The 19,857-nt window shown below is 40.3% G+C and overlaps 1 protein-coding gene across 1 annotated transcript in view; it reads left to right on the top strand.

The window, feature by feature from the left end:
- LOC306915090 (S-adenosylmethionine synthase-like) overlaps nt 1-19,857 on the top strand; it is a gene marked incomplete at its 5' end in the record, with an annotated part of 59,304 nt that overhangs the window by 22,605 nt on the left and 16,842 nt on the right. The window contains one exon of the mRNA XM_079492335.1: nt 8,968-9,186. Coding sequence (XP_079348461.1) covers nt 8,968-9,186 — 219 coding nt within the window. The remainder of the gene's footprint in view (nt 1-8,967; nt 9,187-19,857) is intronic.

Raw genomic sequence — 19,857 nt, 5'->3', positions numbered from 1 at the left:
CAATTCTTGTCTCATTAATTTGACTTGCAGTGATTTTTTGAAGGGCTATGTGGGGGTATCCGGCTCAAATTCTGGTGCTTGTAAACTATGTATCCAAAGTGCAACTTAGTTTAAACAAAGTATCAACCAACTTAATTTCCGTGAAAGTTTAACATTATTAAACTTGATTAATAATAATGAATAATAGTAATTAAACAACTATTACTACTAGCACCACTGCTACTCATAATGCTAACATTATTGTTTCCCCTACAGAACGCAACGCAACACTGGTGACTTACAGCCATGTCAACCGCAGGGGATATTCCAAAGGAAAAAAAAGGAAAATGGATTCCTATTTGACTCGGCAGGAAGAGGAATTCACCTGTCCTGTGTGCCGTGACATCTTTAAACACCCTGTTATCCTGTCTTGTAGCCACAGCTTCTGCAAGTCCTGTATGCAGCAATGGTGGAGAGGAAAACCATCACAGAACAAGGCATGTCCTGTTTGCAAAACAAACTCCTCTCTAGATCAACCTCCTATCAACTTGGCGTTGAAGAACCTGTGTGAGAACGTCTTAGAGGAGAGAAGTCACAGATGTAGTTCTGAGGTTCTCTGCCCTCTACATGATGAGAAACTCAGGCTGTTCTGTCTGGATGATGAACATTTGGCATGCCTAGTGTGCCAAGTTTCTGAAAAACATGCAGGACATAAGTTCAGACCCATTTACGAATCTGCAAAACAACTCAAAGAGGACCTCCAGGAATCACTGGAGGCCTTAGAGGAGAAACTAGAGGACCTTAAAGAGATTAAAGCAGGATATCACCAAACAGCAGAATTAATTAAGTCGCAGGCCCAACACACTGAGATACAGATTAAGAAACATTTCAAGAAGATTCAGGATTACCTACGTCAGGAAGAGAAGGCCAGAATCACTGAGGTGAGGGAGGAAGAGAAACAGAAAAGTCAGATGTTGATGGAAAAGATTGAGAGTCTGTGCAGAGAAATGGTGACTCTTTCCAACACCATCAGAGATGTCGAGGCAGATGACATCTCATTCCTGCAGAACTATAAAACCACAGTGGAAAAGGTCCAGCGCACACTGCCAGATCCACAGCCAGTTTCAAAAGTAGTGATTGACATGGCCAAACACCTGGGCAACCTGACCTTCAGAACCTGGGACAAGATGAAGGAGATCGTCTCCTACACTCCTGTGATCCTGGATCCCAACACAGGCAATACTGGATACATCCTGTCTGATGATCTGACCAGTGTGTTGTACGATGATGGTGTACTGTATACCAACCCGGACCACCTGCACCTGGTCCAGGGTACTGAGGGATTTAACTCAGGGACTCATAGCTGGGACATTGAAGTTGGAAACAATACCTTCTGGGAACTGGGGGTGTTAGAAGAGTCTTTCCAGATAAACAATGGAGTTAATGGTTTGTCTTGGTGTTTAGGCTTTAGGAATGGCAGATACATAGTAAACGCAGGGCCGTTTACTGTGTATCTCTCGTTGGATTACAATCCCTCGAGGATCAGAGTCCAGCTGGACTGGAACAGAGGAGAGCTGTCCTTCTCCGATCCTGACACTAACACACACCTACTCACCTTCACACACACTTTCACTGATAAACTATTTCCATTCATTTCTACTAGTCACCATCTCCCTCTGAGGGTGTTGCCTGGGAAGGTGTGTGTCACTATGGAACATGACATTTATATATAGGAGCAAGAAAAAGAAAGAGAAGTTGTCCTCCCAGTCTTTTTATGGGTGTTGGAAATGTCTCTTAAGTGTAAATCCAGCATGCTGTTTTTTTTCATGTCAGTATTGGATATCACTGTTTTATATTGTATACTGTTGATAGTTTATTTTTAACTTTTTTCCCATGCACAGTTTTTGCACATAGGCAGTGTGGCTAGGCTGTAATAATGTCAGGGGTGGTATCATGGACCACAGCAACAGCTACCATTTGCTGCTAGACTTAGTTTCACTGTATTTACTTTTGACTTATGTTGTATTTTTGTCTTGTAATAAACATTCAGATAAAAGGTGATTTGTGTGTGTGTTTTATTGGCATACTGTGTTCATGATAATGTCAGTCAGCAATTCACATGAATTACCATTTAGAAGTACTGTTATGAACACTACAAACAGGTTATTCCTTCACCACACCAGTTTCTGTTCTGAAGGAATTTGAAGCTATTGTATTTCCATATTAGTGATTTAATTTTCAATCATAGCTCGAGAAACTAAATAAGAAAAAACGACATAACATGCAGAATGGCCCAAAAGTGGTTCTCAACCATGTTCATGTCATTGTCCCTCAATTTGACGTGATGTGCACCCCTATTTAAAAAGATTGTTTTAATACTTAGTATACACTACAGTGTGGCAATAGTTTGTTGAGGTTTTTTTTGTACTCATTTATGGGGAATACAAAACAAATGTAAAATATGTGACGTAGGCAGTGTGAGTCGTCATGAGTATTACTTTACACCACGAGTTAGTGATGTAGAGAGGCCTGCATACCGACAGAAACCAGAACATGATGGTCGAAATTCTGACAACGTTTCGATCTATTTGATCTTCATCAGGTCATGTGAACATACACAAAAGTTTGTACTTTTATAATAAGGGAGTGCCCCCATTATCCAATCAAAACACCACATTTTGGTGCCCCTCCCGTCACTGCAGGTGTGACACGTCAACCCTGAGTGAGTAGGTGGGGACCCAGACATATTGATATAAATATACTGTAATCTGTTCAGAAATGTTAGTGCACCAATTAAAAACATTTTAAAAACATTTTAAAACATACATGTATACCTATAATCATTTCACAGATACATCAAATCAATATCTCACAAGTCCTATCTACTACAGTAGGTCTGTGGGCTTTTACATTTCCAATGTTTTTCCTTTTGTTGTATTGTTTCCCTTTTGTAAGGTAAACTCTGGCAACTAAACTGAAAAACTGAAAGATATGGATGTAAGATAGTATACTATGGAGACAAGAATTGATAAAGAACAATCAAGATAACAAACAATGAAACTACGGAAACCCCAAAAAAATATATAATACACACCAAATTATATACATGCAACAACAACATATGCACAAGGTTGGATTTATTCAACGCAGGAGGCCACCTTTTAAAGCTTAGAAACGTATATTTTTGTCTCCACCAGGCCGAAGGCATGGGGAGAGAGTATGTTTTGCACTCCGTCCGTGTGTCCGTCCGTCCTTCCGTCCTTCCTTCCGTCCGTCCGTTACCAGCTAATCTCCGGCACCGTTAACCCGGTCGATGCCAAACTTTGCACACACACTCCCTGGATGCCAACGATGAACCTCTGCCCCACATTTTCCAGAACGGCCTGTTATAGCGCCACCATGAGGCAGCTTTTCACATTTTTTACCTAAAACTGCACCCACGATCTGCGTGAAACGTTGCATGCACACTCCCTAGAGGCCAAGGACAAACCTTTGACCTGCATTTTCCGCATCTGCCTTTTATAGCGCCACCAGGAGGCCGACTTTTGTAAAACACATATTTTGATATTACTCCTCCAGATTCTGTCCAAAAATCTCACAAATCATTACACAGTATCTCTATGGTCATGTGCTCATGTCGGATCTGTCCGATATTTCATATTCCATCCTAATTGGCTATTATTGGCTTTCGCAGTTTGCAAGATTTTGATCAAAAGCCACAAATCATGAACGCAGCATGCAATTTACGTGAAATCTTTCACACATTTTCTTACTAGGCTGAGGAATATATCCCACCCTTTTCACATTGGCCTGTTATAGCGCCACCAACAGCTTGATTTTTGCAAAACACATTTTTGGAACAAAATGCCTCAAATCATCCAGTTGCCATCAAAGGCGTATGAAGAAATGGCAATCGGTACACATGATCTCTGTAGTCATGTGATCAAGACGAGTCTGTTGGATTTCTCAGATTGTACACTGATTGGCTAAGATTGCCTTCCAAAGTTTTCAGGAGTGGCCTGTTGTGTACAAAATGCTGCACATGTCCTACTCATCCAGAATTATATCCTCAGAGATGCTATGAGTGATCTGGCTCTGCATTTCCTCAACAAAATTAAGAAAATTGTTGCAAAAACAAACAAAAAAACATCCTCCTAAACATTTTGCCAAACATCACACACACTCCTATCCTCCTGGTGGAGACCTGTGCCCGGAAGGGCACTTTTTCTAGTTTAACCATATTTTTTACTTTTTAAATAAAATATCAGTTGGAGAAGCAGAGCTTCACTCCTAACAAACCAAAAAGGTTTCTACAGAAAGTGTCTAATTTCATCTGCCTGGTTTAAGCCCCTCGGCATCATGGTTTGAAGAGTATGAATGTAGTAACTTTCTCTTCTTAATAAAAGGTTATAAACACCTTTAGATAAGCCAGTTCTGAAAGGAATGAAAATACACCGCACACTGTGTATCTGCTCGGTATATTTTCTTTTAATAATGCAACGTTTCGGTCCCTCTGGACCTTCTTCAGGCAGTTCTAAAATACACTTTCTGGTGAGGATTTGTCTGAACTGTTGTCATGTTGTATTACAGTATAATTACTCACATTGGGTGAACTATATTGAATTTACATAGCGTGATGTTAACAAAGTGGGCAGGCTATTCAAATTGATATCAGATGAATTGAATTCCATTCTAATGAAATGGGCCATAGCTTAGTGCTGAAACAGTCCAGAAACTGGATGGGAGATGATTGATGACTGTTGATGGGCTTGGATGGGGGTTTGTCTAGGTGTGAAATACACACAGATGAGGAGAGACATGCTCTTCAGCTCTTCATCATCATGACCTTCATCATCTTTTATAATTTAAACTCTTTACACGTTGAAGTATTACATTTCTTATATTAGTTTTATTTTTATTTTTGATGGGTGCTACCCCCCCCCCCCCCCCCCCTATGTCCACTTGTCCAGCTTTTGAACACAAACTTTATCCTAACACAAACATTAAATGAAATGATATTGAATGTCATTGTCCCAACACAAACATGAAATGCCATTGACAATGAATGGCCAGTTTTTATGTTTGTGCAAACGTATTGGCCGGAATGAGATGATGTATGATGATGTATGATAGCGTCCCTCACGGGTGTGATTTTATTACATTTGATTTGGCAATCCATTTGTTTTCTCATGCCAATAAAGCTTAAATTGAATTGAAAAAACAATTATGTGATACAAAAATGACACATTTATTGTATACATATCATGTCTTGTGTAAATTGACTTTACAATAATGTATTTTATTGTTCCTTATATTGGCTCAAATTCACTGTGCTGATTTATATCTACCAGAGCTGTGTTGCATTAAGGCAGCTACCGGTAAATATGTTAATACATTATGAAGTAAAATATATTGGATACATTTTTCAGATCGAGAAAGCCACAGTTTGGTCAGTTTTCCAGAATAGTCTAGGAGGAATAGTAGAAATATAATAGAAAGATAATGGGTAAATACAGACTTTAGCTGGTTTACTGGAATGATGGATTAAGTGGGGGTTAAGTGGGGGCAGGGGCTATTAACCAACAGTTCTCCAATACAGTTTCTGTCTATTGTTGGTGTGTCCCACCCTCCACTCTGATTGGCTCATCAGACCTCCTCTGTGAGTATTTAGCAAGGCTCTGTTTTATTTGGTGTCACTTCACTTTAATGTGTGTTGTTGTTAAGAGCTGAAATTCTCTCTTCTGGACTTGGTGAAGTTATCAGGTATGTTTATGATTTCACAATTCTTGTCTCATTAATTTGACTTGCAGTGATTTTTTGAAGGGCTATGTGGGGGTATCCGGCTCAAATTCTGGTGCTTGTAAACTATGTATCCAAAGTGCAACTTAGTTTAAACAAAGTATCAACCAACTTAATTTCCGTGAAAGTTTAACATTATTAAACTTGATTAATAATAATGAATAATAGTAATTAAACAACTATTACTACTAGCACCACTGCTACTCATAATGCTAACATTATTGTTTCCCCTACAGAACGCAACGCAACACTGGTGACTTACAGCCATGTCAACCGCAGGGGATATTCCAAAGGAGAAAAAAAAGGAAAATGGATTCCTATTTGACTCGGCAGGAAGAGGAATTCACCTGTCCTGTGTGCCGTGACATCTTTAAACACCCTGTTATCCTGTCTTGTAGCCACAGCTTCTGCAAGTCCTGTATGCAGCAATGGTGGAGAGGAAAACCATCACAGAACAAGGCATGTCCTGTTTGCAAAACAAACTCCTCTCTAGATCAACCTCCTATCAACTTGGCGTTGAAGAACCTGTGTGAGAACGTCTTAGAGGAGAGAAGTCACAGATGTAGTTCTGAGGTTCTCTGCCCTCTACATGATGAGAAACTCAGGCTGTTCTGTCTGGATGATGAACATTTGGCATGCCTAGTGTGCCAAGTTTCTGAAAAACATGCAGGACATAAGTTCAGACCCATTTACGAATCTGCAAAACAACTCAAAGAGGACCTCCAGGAATCACTGGAGGCCTTAGAGGAGAAACTAGAGGACCTTAAAGAGATTAAAGCAGGATATCACCAAACAGCAGAATTAATTAAGTCGCAGGCCCAACACACTGAGATACAGATTAAGAAACATTTCAAGAAGATTCAGGATTACCTACGTCAGGAAGAGAAGGCCAGAATCACTGAGGTGAGGGAGGAAGAGAAACAGAAAAGTCAGATGTTGATGGAAAAGATTGAGAGTCTGTGCAGAGAAATGGTGACTCTTTCCAACACCATCAGAGATGTCGAGGCAGATGACATCTCATTCCTGCAGAACTATAAAACCACAGTGGAAAAGGTCCAGCGCACACTGCCAGATCCACAGCCAGTTTCAAAAGTAGTGATTGACATGGCCAAACACCTGGGCAACCTGACCTTCAGAACCTGGGACAAGATGAAGGAGATCGTCTCCTACACTCCTGTGATCCTGGATCCCAACACAGGCAATACTGGATACATCCTGTCTGATGATCTGACCAGTGTGTTGTACGATGATGGTGTACTGTATACCAACCCGGACCACCTGCACCTGGTCCAGGGTACTGAGGGATTTAACTCAGGGACTCATAGCTGGGACATTGAAGTTGGAAACAATACCTTCTGGGAACTGGGGGTGTTAGAAGAGTCTTTCCAGATAAACAATGGAGTTAATGGTTTGTCTTGGTGTTTAGGCTTTAGGAATGGCAGATACATAGTAAACGCAGGGCCGTTTACTGTGTATCTCTCGTTGGATTACAATCCCTCGAGGATCAGAGTCCAGCTGGACTGGAACAGAGGAGAGCTGTCCTTCTCCGATCCTGACACTAACACACACCTACTCACCTTCACACACACTTTCACTGATAAACTATTTCCATTCATTTCTACTAGTCACCATCTCCCTCTGAGGGTGTTGCCTGGGAAGGTGTGTGTCACTATGGAACATGACATTTATATATAGGAGCAAGAAAAAGAAAGAGAAGTTGTCCTCCCAGTCTTTTTATGGGTGTTGGAAATGTCTCTTAAGTGTAAATCCAGCATGCTGTTTTTTTTCATGTCAGTATTGGATATCACTGTTTTATATTGTATACTGTTGATAGTTTATTTTTAACTTTTTTCCCATGCACAGTTTTTGCACATAGGCAGTGTGGCTAGGCTGTAATAATGTCAGGGGTGGTATCATGGACCACAGCAACAGCTACCATTTGCTGCTAGACTTAGTTTCACTGTATTTACTTTTGACTTATGTTGTATTTTTGTCTTGTAATAAACATTCAGATAAAAGGTGATTTGTGTGTGTGTTTTATTGGCATACTGTGTTCATGATAATGTCAGTCAGCAATTCACATGAATTACCATTTAGAAGTACTGTTATGAACACTACAACCAGGTTATTCCTTCACCACACCAGTTTCTGTTCTGAAGGAATTTGAAGCTATTGTATTTCCATATTAGTGATTTAATTTTCAATCATAGCTCGAGAAACTAAATAAGAAAAAACGACATAACATGCAGAATGGCCCAAAAGTGGTTCTCAACCATGTTCATGTCATTGTCCCTCAATTTGACGTGATGTGCACCCCTATTTAAAAAGATTGTTTTAATACTTAGTATACACTACAGTGTGGCAATAGTTTGTTGAGGTTTTTTTTGTACTCATTTATGGGGAATAAAAAACAAATGTAAAATATGTGACGTAGGCAGTGTGAGTCGTCATGAGTATTACTTTACACCACGAGTTAGTGATGTAGAGAGGCCTGCATACCGACAGAAACCAGAACATGATGGTCGAAGACTTTGTGAGAGGAACTTCCTCAAAACTCTCCACCCACCACCCACCCAGATTTCTCTCTATGGAAGCAGACAACCCTAGGTGCTATTTGGAGGTTCTTCTGTTGAACAGCGGCCAAGTCAAACGTGCCACATTTCATCTTGGCACGAGTGCTAGAGTACTCTAGGCCATGTCCCTAAACCCGCCTGTGACTTGCAGTTGAAAATGTTTATACATTTCAATGTCTAAACACAACAGGGTCCTTAACCTAATGGCACTTAATTTTCCACTGGAATGGTATACCCATTTTCCATTGGGCAAAAAGTGGTACCTACAGTAGGACTCTTTTTTTTGTATCTCCTCAATCGAGGTTCCAAGCAAACTTCTTCTGCTCAAGCATGAGGACCCAGCAGGAGTTGACATTATAAATGGCCCGCCAGCCTGGATGTAGACCTACTTTTTAAACCGTACGTAGGCCTACGGAACAGGTCTGCTGGCACTAGTAAAAACGCTTAAAAACAAAATAACAAAAAGGAAAATTAAGTACCTATAGTAGTACTAGTACTCACTTTTAGCTCACTTAAAAAAAAGGTCTTTCTGGCTTCATGTCTAACCACCTCCGTTTCTCTGTCCAGCTCACACTGCTCTTATTTATTCATTTACTTTCCTCTCATTCTCCGTTAGGTGACAGTTCATTATACCCAGGAAGATGGCGCCGTGATCCCCAAGAGGGTACACACCGTGGTGGTCTCAACGCAGCATGACGACTACATAAGTCTGGACGAGCAGAAGCGGGTGCTGAAGGAGAAAGTCATTATGGCCGTGGTTCCGCCCAAGTACCTGGACGAGAACACCGTCTACCACCTGCAGCCCAGCGGGCGCTTTGTCATCGGCGGACCCCAGGTAAAAAAGGTCTCCCGCCACATGGAATGGCTTTTGGAAAAAGGAATGGGGCAACACTTTCAGACATGATATACTGTAGTGTAGATCAGGGACGAAATGTTCTTATAGTCGTCGTGGGGGCACCCCCCCCCCCCCCCAAGGTCCCGTTTTCGCTGGGTCATTTATGGTTTTGGTTTTTCTTTGTATTTCTTTGTATCCATTTTTCGATCACACAGTTCTAGTTTATGAGTTTCATTTCCGTTGATCTCCTCTAGTTTTTGTATTCCCATATTCTTGAGATTTTTGTTACGCATAACCAACCGTTCCTTTCGTCTTTCATCCGTTTCTTTTGTTCGGATATTTCAAAGTCGTCTGTTTCTCTTATGTTTTTTATTTTCTTGAATTTCAAGTGGTATTTTACTCAAAACAAAAAAACATACCTGCACGGTCTACTTCCGTATGTCCCGTGCCAGCATATGACATCATATCATTATGCTGCTAAGGGACATTGGTACATATCTTCATCACGTCATGGGACATACGCTTCGTAGCATGAAGGAAAACATACCTGCGCGGTCTGCTTCCGTATGTGCCAGCATATGACGTCATATCATATGCTGCTAAGGGACATACGCATTGTAGCACCTGACTAATAACACTACTTGCACGCTCTGCTTGCGCAAGTATATACTAAAGTCGGCTGTCAATGGTGACGTAATTTTGAAGTATGGTAAAATCTTCTATCTATATCTTAATTATGTCACCATCAATACCTACCAAGCATACACATGCATTCGTACCAGCACGACCACAATACTTGCACGCTCTGCTTGCGCAAGTAATAAGATGCAGTGGTGTCACATACAAGTGAAGTCCTTCACCACACCCTTTTCTGTTCAATCATGTGCAAATTAGGTTTCTATAGGGACTTGATTGAGCATAGCTGCAGAGAGATACTTTGTATCACTTCATTGTACTTACACTATACCCACATTTACACTATACCCACATTTACATAGCATGGTGTTAACAAAGTGGACAGACTATTAAAATTGGTATCAGATTAATTGAATTCTATATTTGGCCCATAGCTTAGTGCTGAAACCGTCCAGAAACTGGATGGGAGATGATTGATGACTGTTGATGGGTTTGTCTAGGTGTGAAATACACCCAGATTAGGAGTGACACGTTGAAGTATTTCCTTCTAGCCTACGTACATTTCTTATATTCGTTTTATTTTGGTGCTATCTGGCTATGTCCATCCCCATAGTTTGACACATCACATGCTACATAAAGCATGATGACATTTTGAATGTTTGCCTAGGTTGTTAATGGTATGGTCACATATTATGCCAATTATGACATTTGCTCAACATATACAAGTTAGCATCTACTTGGTTGGTAGTTTCTACATGCTGGGGACCCATACTCAACATACAATACAAAACAAAAAACCTTGGTGTACTCAACATATCTGTTGGTTGTCAAATACATATGTCTTGGGTAAATTGATTGATTGATTTACAATAATGTATTTTATTGTTCATTATATTAAATACACTACCGATTTTTATTTAGCAGAGCTGTGTTGCAATTAAGGCAGATACCCCTCCACGAAAAGGCCTAGCTGTCCTGACCCCATATCCATAATTTATACATTTTGGATAATTAGTGTGGACTTCACTGTTATTCGTCTCAGCTATTAAAGGACCACTTTTCAACCCATCTTCATATAATTGGTCCTCACTAATAATCATGATAAAATTGCACCATTTCTTTCTACTCAGTCTGTGTCTCATAGGAGGGCTGTGGGCAGTTCAGAAACCCGTCCACCAGTGACATCATCATTAGGCAGATTTCTTTTAAACAATATTTTTTTACAAAAATGTTTAGATTTTTATTATGGTGAGAACGATGGCTTCCATTTTCACATTGCAACTTTTCAGGACTAGAAAGCCTGCAGTTTCTAATAGCTTGGATTCCCCATCGATGATGTCACTGGTGGACGGGTTTCTAAACTGCCCACAGTCCTCCTATGAGACACAGACTGAGTAGAAAAAAATGGTAGCCATTTTATCATGATTATTAGTGAGGACTAGTATATGAAGATAGGTTGAAACGTGGTGAATTGGTCCTTTAAGCTCTAGTCTGCATTGTATTGCAAATATTTCTGGCATAGGGAGACATTCGTTTTTTACAACATATTAGCCACAGTTTGGTCAGTTTTCCAGAATAGTCCAGAATTCCCTATGAGGAATACTAGAAATACAATAGAAAGATAATGGGTAAATAGTAAATACAGACTTTAGCTGGCTTACTGGAATGATTGATAAACTATGTGTTTATAACTCAAATCTCAAATTAACAATTTTGAGAATTGTTTGACTATGCAGTGGTGTCAAGGGTTAAGTGGGGGCAGGGGCTATTAACCAACAGTTCTCCAGTACAGTTTCTGTGCAACAAAACAAAACGCCCAATTCCCTTTGAAAATCATAGGCCACATATACAGAATCAAAGTTAGTTTAACAGTATCAAACCTGATTAATAATAATGAATAATAGTAATTAAACAACTATTACTACTAGCACCACTGCTACTCATAATGCTAACATTGTTGTTTCCCCTACAGAACGCAACGCAACACTGGTGACTTACAGCCATGTCAACCGCAGGGGATATTCCAAAGGAGGAAGTAACTGACAACATGGATTCCTATTTGACTCGGCAGGAAGAGGAACTCACCTGTCCTGTGTGCCGTGACATCTTTAAACACCCTGTTATCCTGTCTTGTAGCCACAGCTTCTGCAAGTCCTGTATGCAGCAATGGTGGACAGGAAAACCATCACAGAACAAGGCATGTCCTGTTTGCAAAACAAACTCCTCTCTAGATCAACCTCCTATCAACTTAGCGTTGAATAACCTGTGTGAGAACTTCTTAGAGGAGAGAAGTCACAGATGTATTTCTGAGGTTCTCTGCCCTCTACATGATGAGAAACTCAGGCTGTTCTGTCTGGATGATGAACATTTGGCATGCCTAGAGTGCCAAGTTTCTGAAAAACATGCAGGACATAAGTTCAGACCCATTTACGAATCTGCAAAACAACTCAAAGAGGACCTCCAGGAATCACTGGAGGCCTTAGAGGAGAAACTAGAGGACCTTAAAGAGATTAAAGCAGGATATCACCAAACAGCAGAATACATTAAGGTGCAGGCCCAACACACTGAGATACAGATTAAGAAACATTTCAAGAATATTCGGGATTACCTACATCAAGAAGAGAAGGCCAGAATCACTGAGGTGAGGGAGGAAGAGAAACAGAAAAGTCAGATGTTGATGGAAAAGATTGAGAGTCTGTGCAGAGAAATCCAATCCAACACCATCAGAGATGTCGAGGCAGATGACATCTCATTCCTGCATAACTATAAAACCACAGTGGAAAAGGTCCAGCGCACACTGCCAGATCCACAGCCAGTTTCAAAAGTAGTGATGGACATGGCCAAACACCTGGGCAACCTGACCTTCAGAACCTGGGTCAAGATGAAGGAGATCGTCTCCTACACTCCTGTGATCCTGGATCCCAACATCCAGCATACTGGATTCATCCTGTCTGATGATCTGACCAGTGTGTTGTACGATGTTGATGTACGTGAAGAGCTGTATACCAACCCGGACCACCTGCACCTGGTCCAGGGTACTGAGGGATTTAACTCAGGGACTCATAGCTGGGACATTGAAGTTGGAAACAATACCTTCTGGGAACTGGGGGTGTTAGAAGAGTCTTTCCAGATAAACAATGGAGTTAATGGTTTGTCTTGGTGTTTAGGCTTTAGGAATGGCAGATACATAGTAAACGCAGGGCCGTTTACTGTGTATCTCTCGTTGGATTACAATCCCTCGAGGATCAGAGTCCAGCTGGACTGGAACAGAGGAGAGCTGTCCTTCTCCGATCCTGACACTAACACACACCTACTCACCTTCACACACACTTTCACTGATAAACTATTTCCATTCATTTCTACTAGTCACCATCTCCCTCTGAGGGTGTTGCCTGGGAAGGTGTGTGTCACTATGGAACATGACATTTATATATAGGAGCAAGAAAAAGAAAGAGAAGTTGTCCTCCCAGTCTTTTTATGGGTGTTGGAAATGTCTCTTAAGTGTAAATCCAGCATGCTGTTTTTTTTCATGTCAGTATTGGATATCACTGTTTTATATTGTATACTGTTGATAGTTTATTTTTAACTTTTTTCCCATGCACAGTTTTTGCACATAAGCAGTGTGGCTAGGCTGTAATAATGTCAGGGGTGGTATCATGGACCACAGCAACAGCTACCCTTTGCTGCTAGACTTAGTTTCGCTGTATTTACTTTTGACTTATGTTGTATTTTTGTCTTGTAATAAACATTCAGATAAAAGGTGATTTGTGTGTGTGTTTTATTGGCATACTGTGTTCATGATAATGTCAGTCAGCAATTCACATGAATTACCATTTAGAAGTACTGTTATGAACACTACAACCAGGTTATTCCTTCACCACACCAGTTTCTGTTCTGAAGGAATTTGAAGCTATTGTATTTCCATATTAGTGATTTAATTTTCAATCATAGCTCGAGAAACTAAATAAGAAAAAACGACATAACATGCAGAATGGCCCAAAAGTGGTTCTCAACCATGTTCATGTCATTGTCCCTCAATTTGACGTGATGTGCACCCCCATTTAAAAAGATTGTTTTAATACTTAGTATACACTACAGTGTGGCAATAGTTTGTTGAGGTTTTTTTTGTACTCATTTATGGGGAATAAAAAACAAATGTAAAATATGTGATAAAAATCTGACGAGTGAAAGGGTAATCCATATGTATAATTGTATATCAGCTCAATAATTAATGAAATTATATTGTCACAATAATATTTACACTTCACTTACACTTTTCTTTTTAGCAAAAGACAGACGCACACCTCAGAAGGCTAGTGACAGGTGCGTAGGGCAATAGAGCATATATATTAAAAAGGGTATCTTTGAAAAACAAAGAAAAGGTCCTTGTCAGACACTTGATTGAGCATAGCTGCAGAGAGATACTTTGTATCACTTCATTGTACTTACACTATACCCAAATTTACATAGCATGATGTTAACAAAGTGGACAGACTATTCAAATTGGTCTCAGATTAATTGAGTTCCATTCTAATGAAATGGCCCATAGTTTAGTGCTGAAACCGTCCAGAAACTGGATGGGAGATGATTGATGACTGTTGATGGGCTTGTCTAGGTGTGAAATACACCCAGATTAGGAGTGACACGTTGAAGTATTTTCACATATTATGCCAATTATGACATTTGCTCAACATATACAAGTTAGCATCTACTTGGTTGGTAGTTTCTACATGCTGGGGACCCATACTCAACATACAATACAAAACAAAAAACCTTGGTGTACTCAACATATCTGTTGGTTGTCAAATACATATCATGTCTTGGGTAAATTGATTGATTGATTTACAATAATGTATTTTATTGTTCATTATATTAAATACACTACCGATTTTTATTTAGCAGAGCTGTGTTGCAATTAAGGCAGATACCCCTCCACGAAAAGGCCTAGCTGTCCTGACCCCATATCCATAATTTATACATTTTGGATAATTAGTGTGGACTTCACTGTTATTCGTCTCAGGATCATTATGAAGGCTTACAACAGCCTTGTGCCATAGTTGTGTGCAATACTTAGGTGCCCTGTATCAATATAGAGGACATACTGTAGTGTATCAAATCTTTGCTTCTGAGACGTTCCTGGAACAACCAATTACATATGATGTTTGGGGTCCTTGACATGAAATATTGAGCACCACTGATACAGAAACATGAGGTTTTTCAGAAAATTGTCACCATTTAGAGGCCTAAATGGGTTAAGCTAAGGCTAACCTAACGGTTCTTTGCATCCTTTGTGACCTTGGAGGGAATCGTATTGCTTGGCTAGTAGGCAGCAACTGCCTTCGAGCATCATTGGGGGGGAAATGTACCTTGGCTGTTATCTATACAATACTGTATGTGATTAGCCTGTTATCAGTGTGCCATAGTACTGTACTGGCCAAGGTACTGCAGGACAGGCAATGCAGATACCATACATGAAAACAACATCAATAGCACTGTTATATTGCCAAGACTTACCAAATGAACAAGCCAAGTCTTGCTGTTGGTGATCAAAGCACCCCAGAAGCAATGTTTCAAAGCATATTGGATTTTACTCTGTGAATGAAGATACGAAGCAGTTACCTTTCAGTATTTCACAAAAGATGTGAGTAAGAGATTCAAATATATTACAATGTATGAATATTCAAAAGCATCATACTATCTTCAGGGCAAGGGCAACACATCCCCTCCTGATAGAAAATGCAGCCCCTGAAAGCTAGTTATTAATGACTTTATTTTCAGAATGCTCAAATCTTTGTGAATGATTAAAAAATCACACCCGTGTGAAGTGAGTGGCGCTCTTATCATTATACATCATCATACATCATCTCATGAACAACTGAATGTATGTGATTGGTTAGCAAATTTGCTCGTCTACATATAACGTACATTTTCCCTTCATTGTCAATGGCATTTAATGTTTGTGTTAAAAAAACAAATTTACGTAAGAATTTGAGGCACATATGACCTAATTTCTCCTTTCATTGTCAATGGCAAATATGAGACGTTTGGGGACAAAAGCTGTACATACCGTATATATATTTTTCACTGAGTTTACCATACTGTCCAGGTGTCAGAGTGAACATTCTGTTTTATGCAAAAATCTCTCTCTCTCTCTCTCTCTCCAGGATTTGATTATAAGACCTGCAATGTGCTGGTGGCTCTGGAACAGCAGTCCCCTGATATAGCCCAGGGGGTTCATGTTGACAGAGATAAGAATGACATTGGTGCAGGCGACCAGGTAGTCACACAACCTAAGACACGGGTTCCCAAACTTTTTCATGTCAAGGACCCCCAAATTGAGACTAATTATCCCACGGACTCCCATTTGAAAAGATATGCCAAGGACCCCCATAAGACAAGATTTATACGGCTCTAGCAATGATTCTCAACCCGTTTAATTTCAAGGACCCCCAGTTTGACATGCATTAGTCTACGGACCCCCATTTAATGCCATTTCTATCTCTGGGAGTCGGACCCACAATGTATATTGTAAAATCAATGTTAATTTAACTCTGAGAGGTCTATTTGGTTCCAAACTATCATTTAGCTGGGTACCCCTGGAACTCCCTCAAGTACCCCTGGGGGTCCCCGGACCCCACTTTGGGAACCACTGACCTAAGACACAGTTTTTCACCTGAATTCCCCTCCTATTTCAGACAAGTCACGTTGTTATGATGATGTTATTCAGGACAACGCCACAGGGCGTATCAAGAGTTGCTACAGTCCAACAGGCAGACTTTCATCTCTGAACATGGAAATCACAATGAAAAATGATCTAAATATGTAAACGACCAGGCCCTCCTAGGGGGCATTATGCATACAATGCAAAAACAGCACAGTTGTTTGTTTTGGTGTTAGATAGTGGCACCAACCGTGTCAAATAGCACTGCAATGTCCTGAACGTAATAATGTTGTCAATGCTGAGCTGTTACCTCTCCACATCCACAGGGCCTGATGTTTGGCTACGCTACAGATGAGACAGAGGAGTGCATGCCCCTCACCATTGTCCTCGCCCACAGACTCAATGCCAAGATGGCCGAACTGAGGCGGAACGGGACGATCCCCTGGCTACGCCCAGACTCCAAGACACAGGTATGATCATGATACACCTGTACTGCCTCTGAAACAACTGCTATATTAGCAGACCTAATTCTTATCTGTAAATAAAAAATCACACCGTGTGAAGTGAGGGGCGCTAATATATTAAAGTCTAACTCATGTTGCTATGATTAGGTGATGTAATGGTGATGTAAAACAAACACAGACAAAACAAACATTAAACTCTCTTTATTGTTAATGGCATTTAATGTTTGTGTTAGCGACTAAACAAACATTAAGCCTGTATATAGGAGGGGCTAAATAAACACCATAAATACAGTTCAATACAGTATACCTCTGATTATTCCTTCTCCTGCAGTGATGCCTTTCATATGAAGCCACACGTCAAGTCACATTTATTTGTATATGCGATATACATTACATCAAGTGAAATTGAGTATCTGCCAGCTGTAGTCGTCATGAGTATTACTTTACACCACGAGTTAGTGATGTAGAGAGGCCTGCATACCGACAGAAACCAGAACATGATGGTCGAAGACTTTGTGAGAGGAACTTCCTCAAAACTCTCCACCCACCACCCACCCAGATTTCTCTCTATGGAAGCAGACAACCCTAGGTGCTATTTGGAGGTTCTTCTGTTGAACAGCGGCCAAGTCAAACGTGCCACATTTCATCTTGGCACGAGTGCTAGAGTACTCTAGGCCATGTCCCTAAACCCGCCTGTGACTTGCAGTTGAAAATGTTTATACATTTCAATGTCTGTGCAGAGAAATCCAATCCAACACCATCAGAGATGTCGAGGCAGATGACATCTCATTCCTGCATAACTATAAAACCACAGTGGAAAAGGTCCAGCGCACACTGCCAGATCCACAGCCAGTTTCAAAAGTAGTGATGGACATGGCCAAACACCTGGGCAACCTGACCTTCAGAACCTGGGTCAAGATGAAGGAGATCGTCTCCTACACTCCTGTGATCCTGGATCCCAACATCCAGTATACTGGATTCATCCTGTCTGATGATCTGACCAGTGTGTTGTACGATGTTGATGTACGTGAAGAGCTGTATACCAACCCGGACTCCCTGCACATGGTCCAGGGTTCTGAGGGATTTAACTCAGGGACTCATAGCTGGGACATTGAAGTTGGATACAATAACTCCTGGGAACTGGGGGTGTTAGAAGAGTCTTTCCAGATAAACAATGCAGTTAATGGTTTGTTTTGGTGTTTAGGCTTTAGGAATGGCACACACACAGCAAATGTAGCAGGGTCGGCGACTGCTCTCTCGGTGGAGCAGAAACCCTGTAGGATCAGAGTCCAGCTGGACTGGAACAGAGGAGAGCTGTCCTTCTCCGATCCTGACACTAACACACACCTACACACCTTCACACACACTTTCACTGATAAACTATTTCCATTAATTTCTACTATGCACCATCTCCCTCTGAGGGTGTTGCCTGGGAATGTGATGTGTGTCACTATGGAACATGACTGTAATGTAATGACATTTAGATAAGAAACAAGAAAAAGAAAGAGAATTGTCCTCCCAGTCTTTTTATGGGTGTTGGAAATGTCTCTTAAGTGTAAATCCAGCAGGCTGTTTTTTTCATGTCAGTATTGGATATCACTGTTTTATATTGTATACTGTTGATAGTTTATTTTTAACTTTTTCCCATGCACAGTTTTTGCACGTAGGCAGTGTGGCTAGGCTGTAATAATGTCAGGGGTGGTATCATGGACCACAGCAACAGCTACCCTTTGCTGCTAGACTTAGTTTCACTGTATTTACTTATGACTTATGTTGTATTTTTGTCTTGTAATAAACATTCAGATAAAAGGTGATTTGTGTTGTGTGTGTGTTTTATTGGCATACTGTGTTCATGATAATGTCAGTCAGCAATTCACATGAATTACCATTTAGAAGTACTGTTATGAACACTACAACCAGGTTATTCCTTCACCACACCAGTTTATGTTGTTAATACGCACATCGACAGGCTAGGTGCTGGGCTGAAGAAACTTCAGTAGATATTGGATGGAGCCCGCACACCTGCAGGTACAAGAAAGACGTTCTTTATTGAAAATTCTGACAACGTTTCGATCTATTTGATCTTCATCAGGTCATGTGAACATACACAAAAGTTTGTACTTTTATAATAAGGGAGTGCCCCCATTATCCAATCAAAACACCACATTTTGGTGCCCCTCCCGTCACTGCAGGTGTGACACGTCAACCCTGAGTGAGTAGGTGGGGACCCAGACATATTGATATAAATATACTGTAATCTGTTCAGAAATGTTAGTGCACCAATTAAAAACATTTTAAAAACATTTTAAAACATACATGTATACCTATAATCATTTCACAGATACATCAAATCAATATCTCACAAGTCCTATCTACTACAGTAGGTCTGTGGGCTTTTACATTTCCAATGTTTTTCCTTTTGTTGTATTGTTTCCCTTTTGTAAGGTAAACTCTGGCAACTAAACTGAAAAACTGAAAGATATGGATGTAAGATAGTATACTATGGAGACAAGAATTGATAAAGAACAATCAAGATAACAAACAATGAAACTACGGAAACCCCAAAAAATTATATAATACACACCAAATTATATACATGCAACAACAACATATGCACAAGGTTGGATTTATTCAACGCAGGAGGCCACCTTTTAAAGCTTAGAAACGTATATTTTTTAACCATATTTTTTACTTTTTAAATAAAATATCAGTTGGAGAAGCAGAGCTTCACTCCTAACAAACCAAAAAGGTTTCTACAGAAAGTGTCTAATTTCATCTGCCTGGTTTAAGCCCCTCGGCATCATGGTTTGAAGAGTATGAATGTAGTAACTTTCTCTTCTTAATAAAAGGTTATAAACACCTTTAGATAAGCCAGTTCTGAAAGGAATGAAAATACACCGCACACTGTGT

This window comes from Electrona antarctica (assembly GCF_951216825.1).
Source record: "Electrona antarctica genome assembly, chromosome: 22".
Lineage (NCBI taxonomy): Eukaryota > Metazoa > Chordata > Actinopteri > Myctophiformes > Myctophidae > Electrona > Electrona antarctica.
This window is presented reverse-complemented; position numbering and strand designations above follow the sequence as displayed.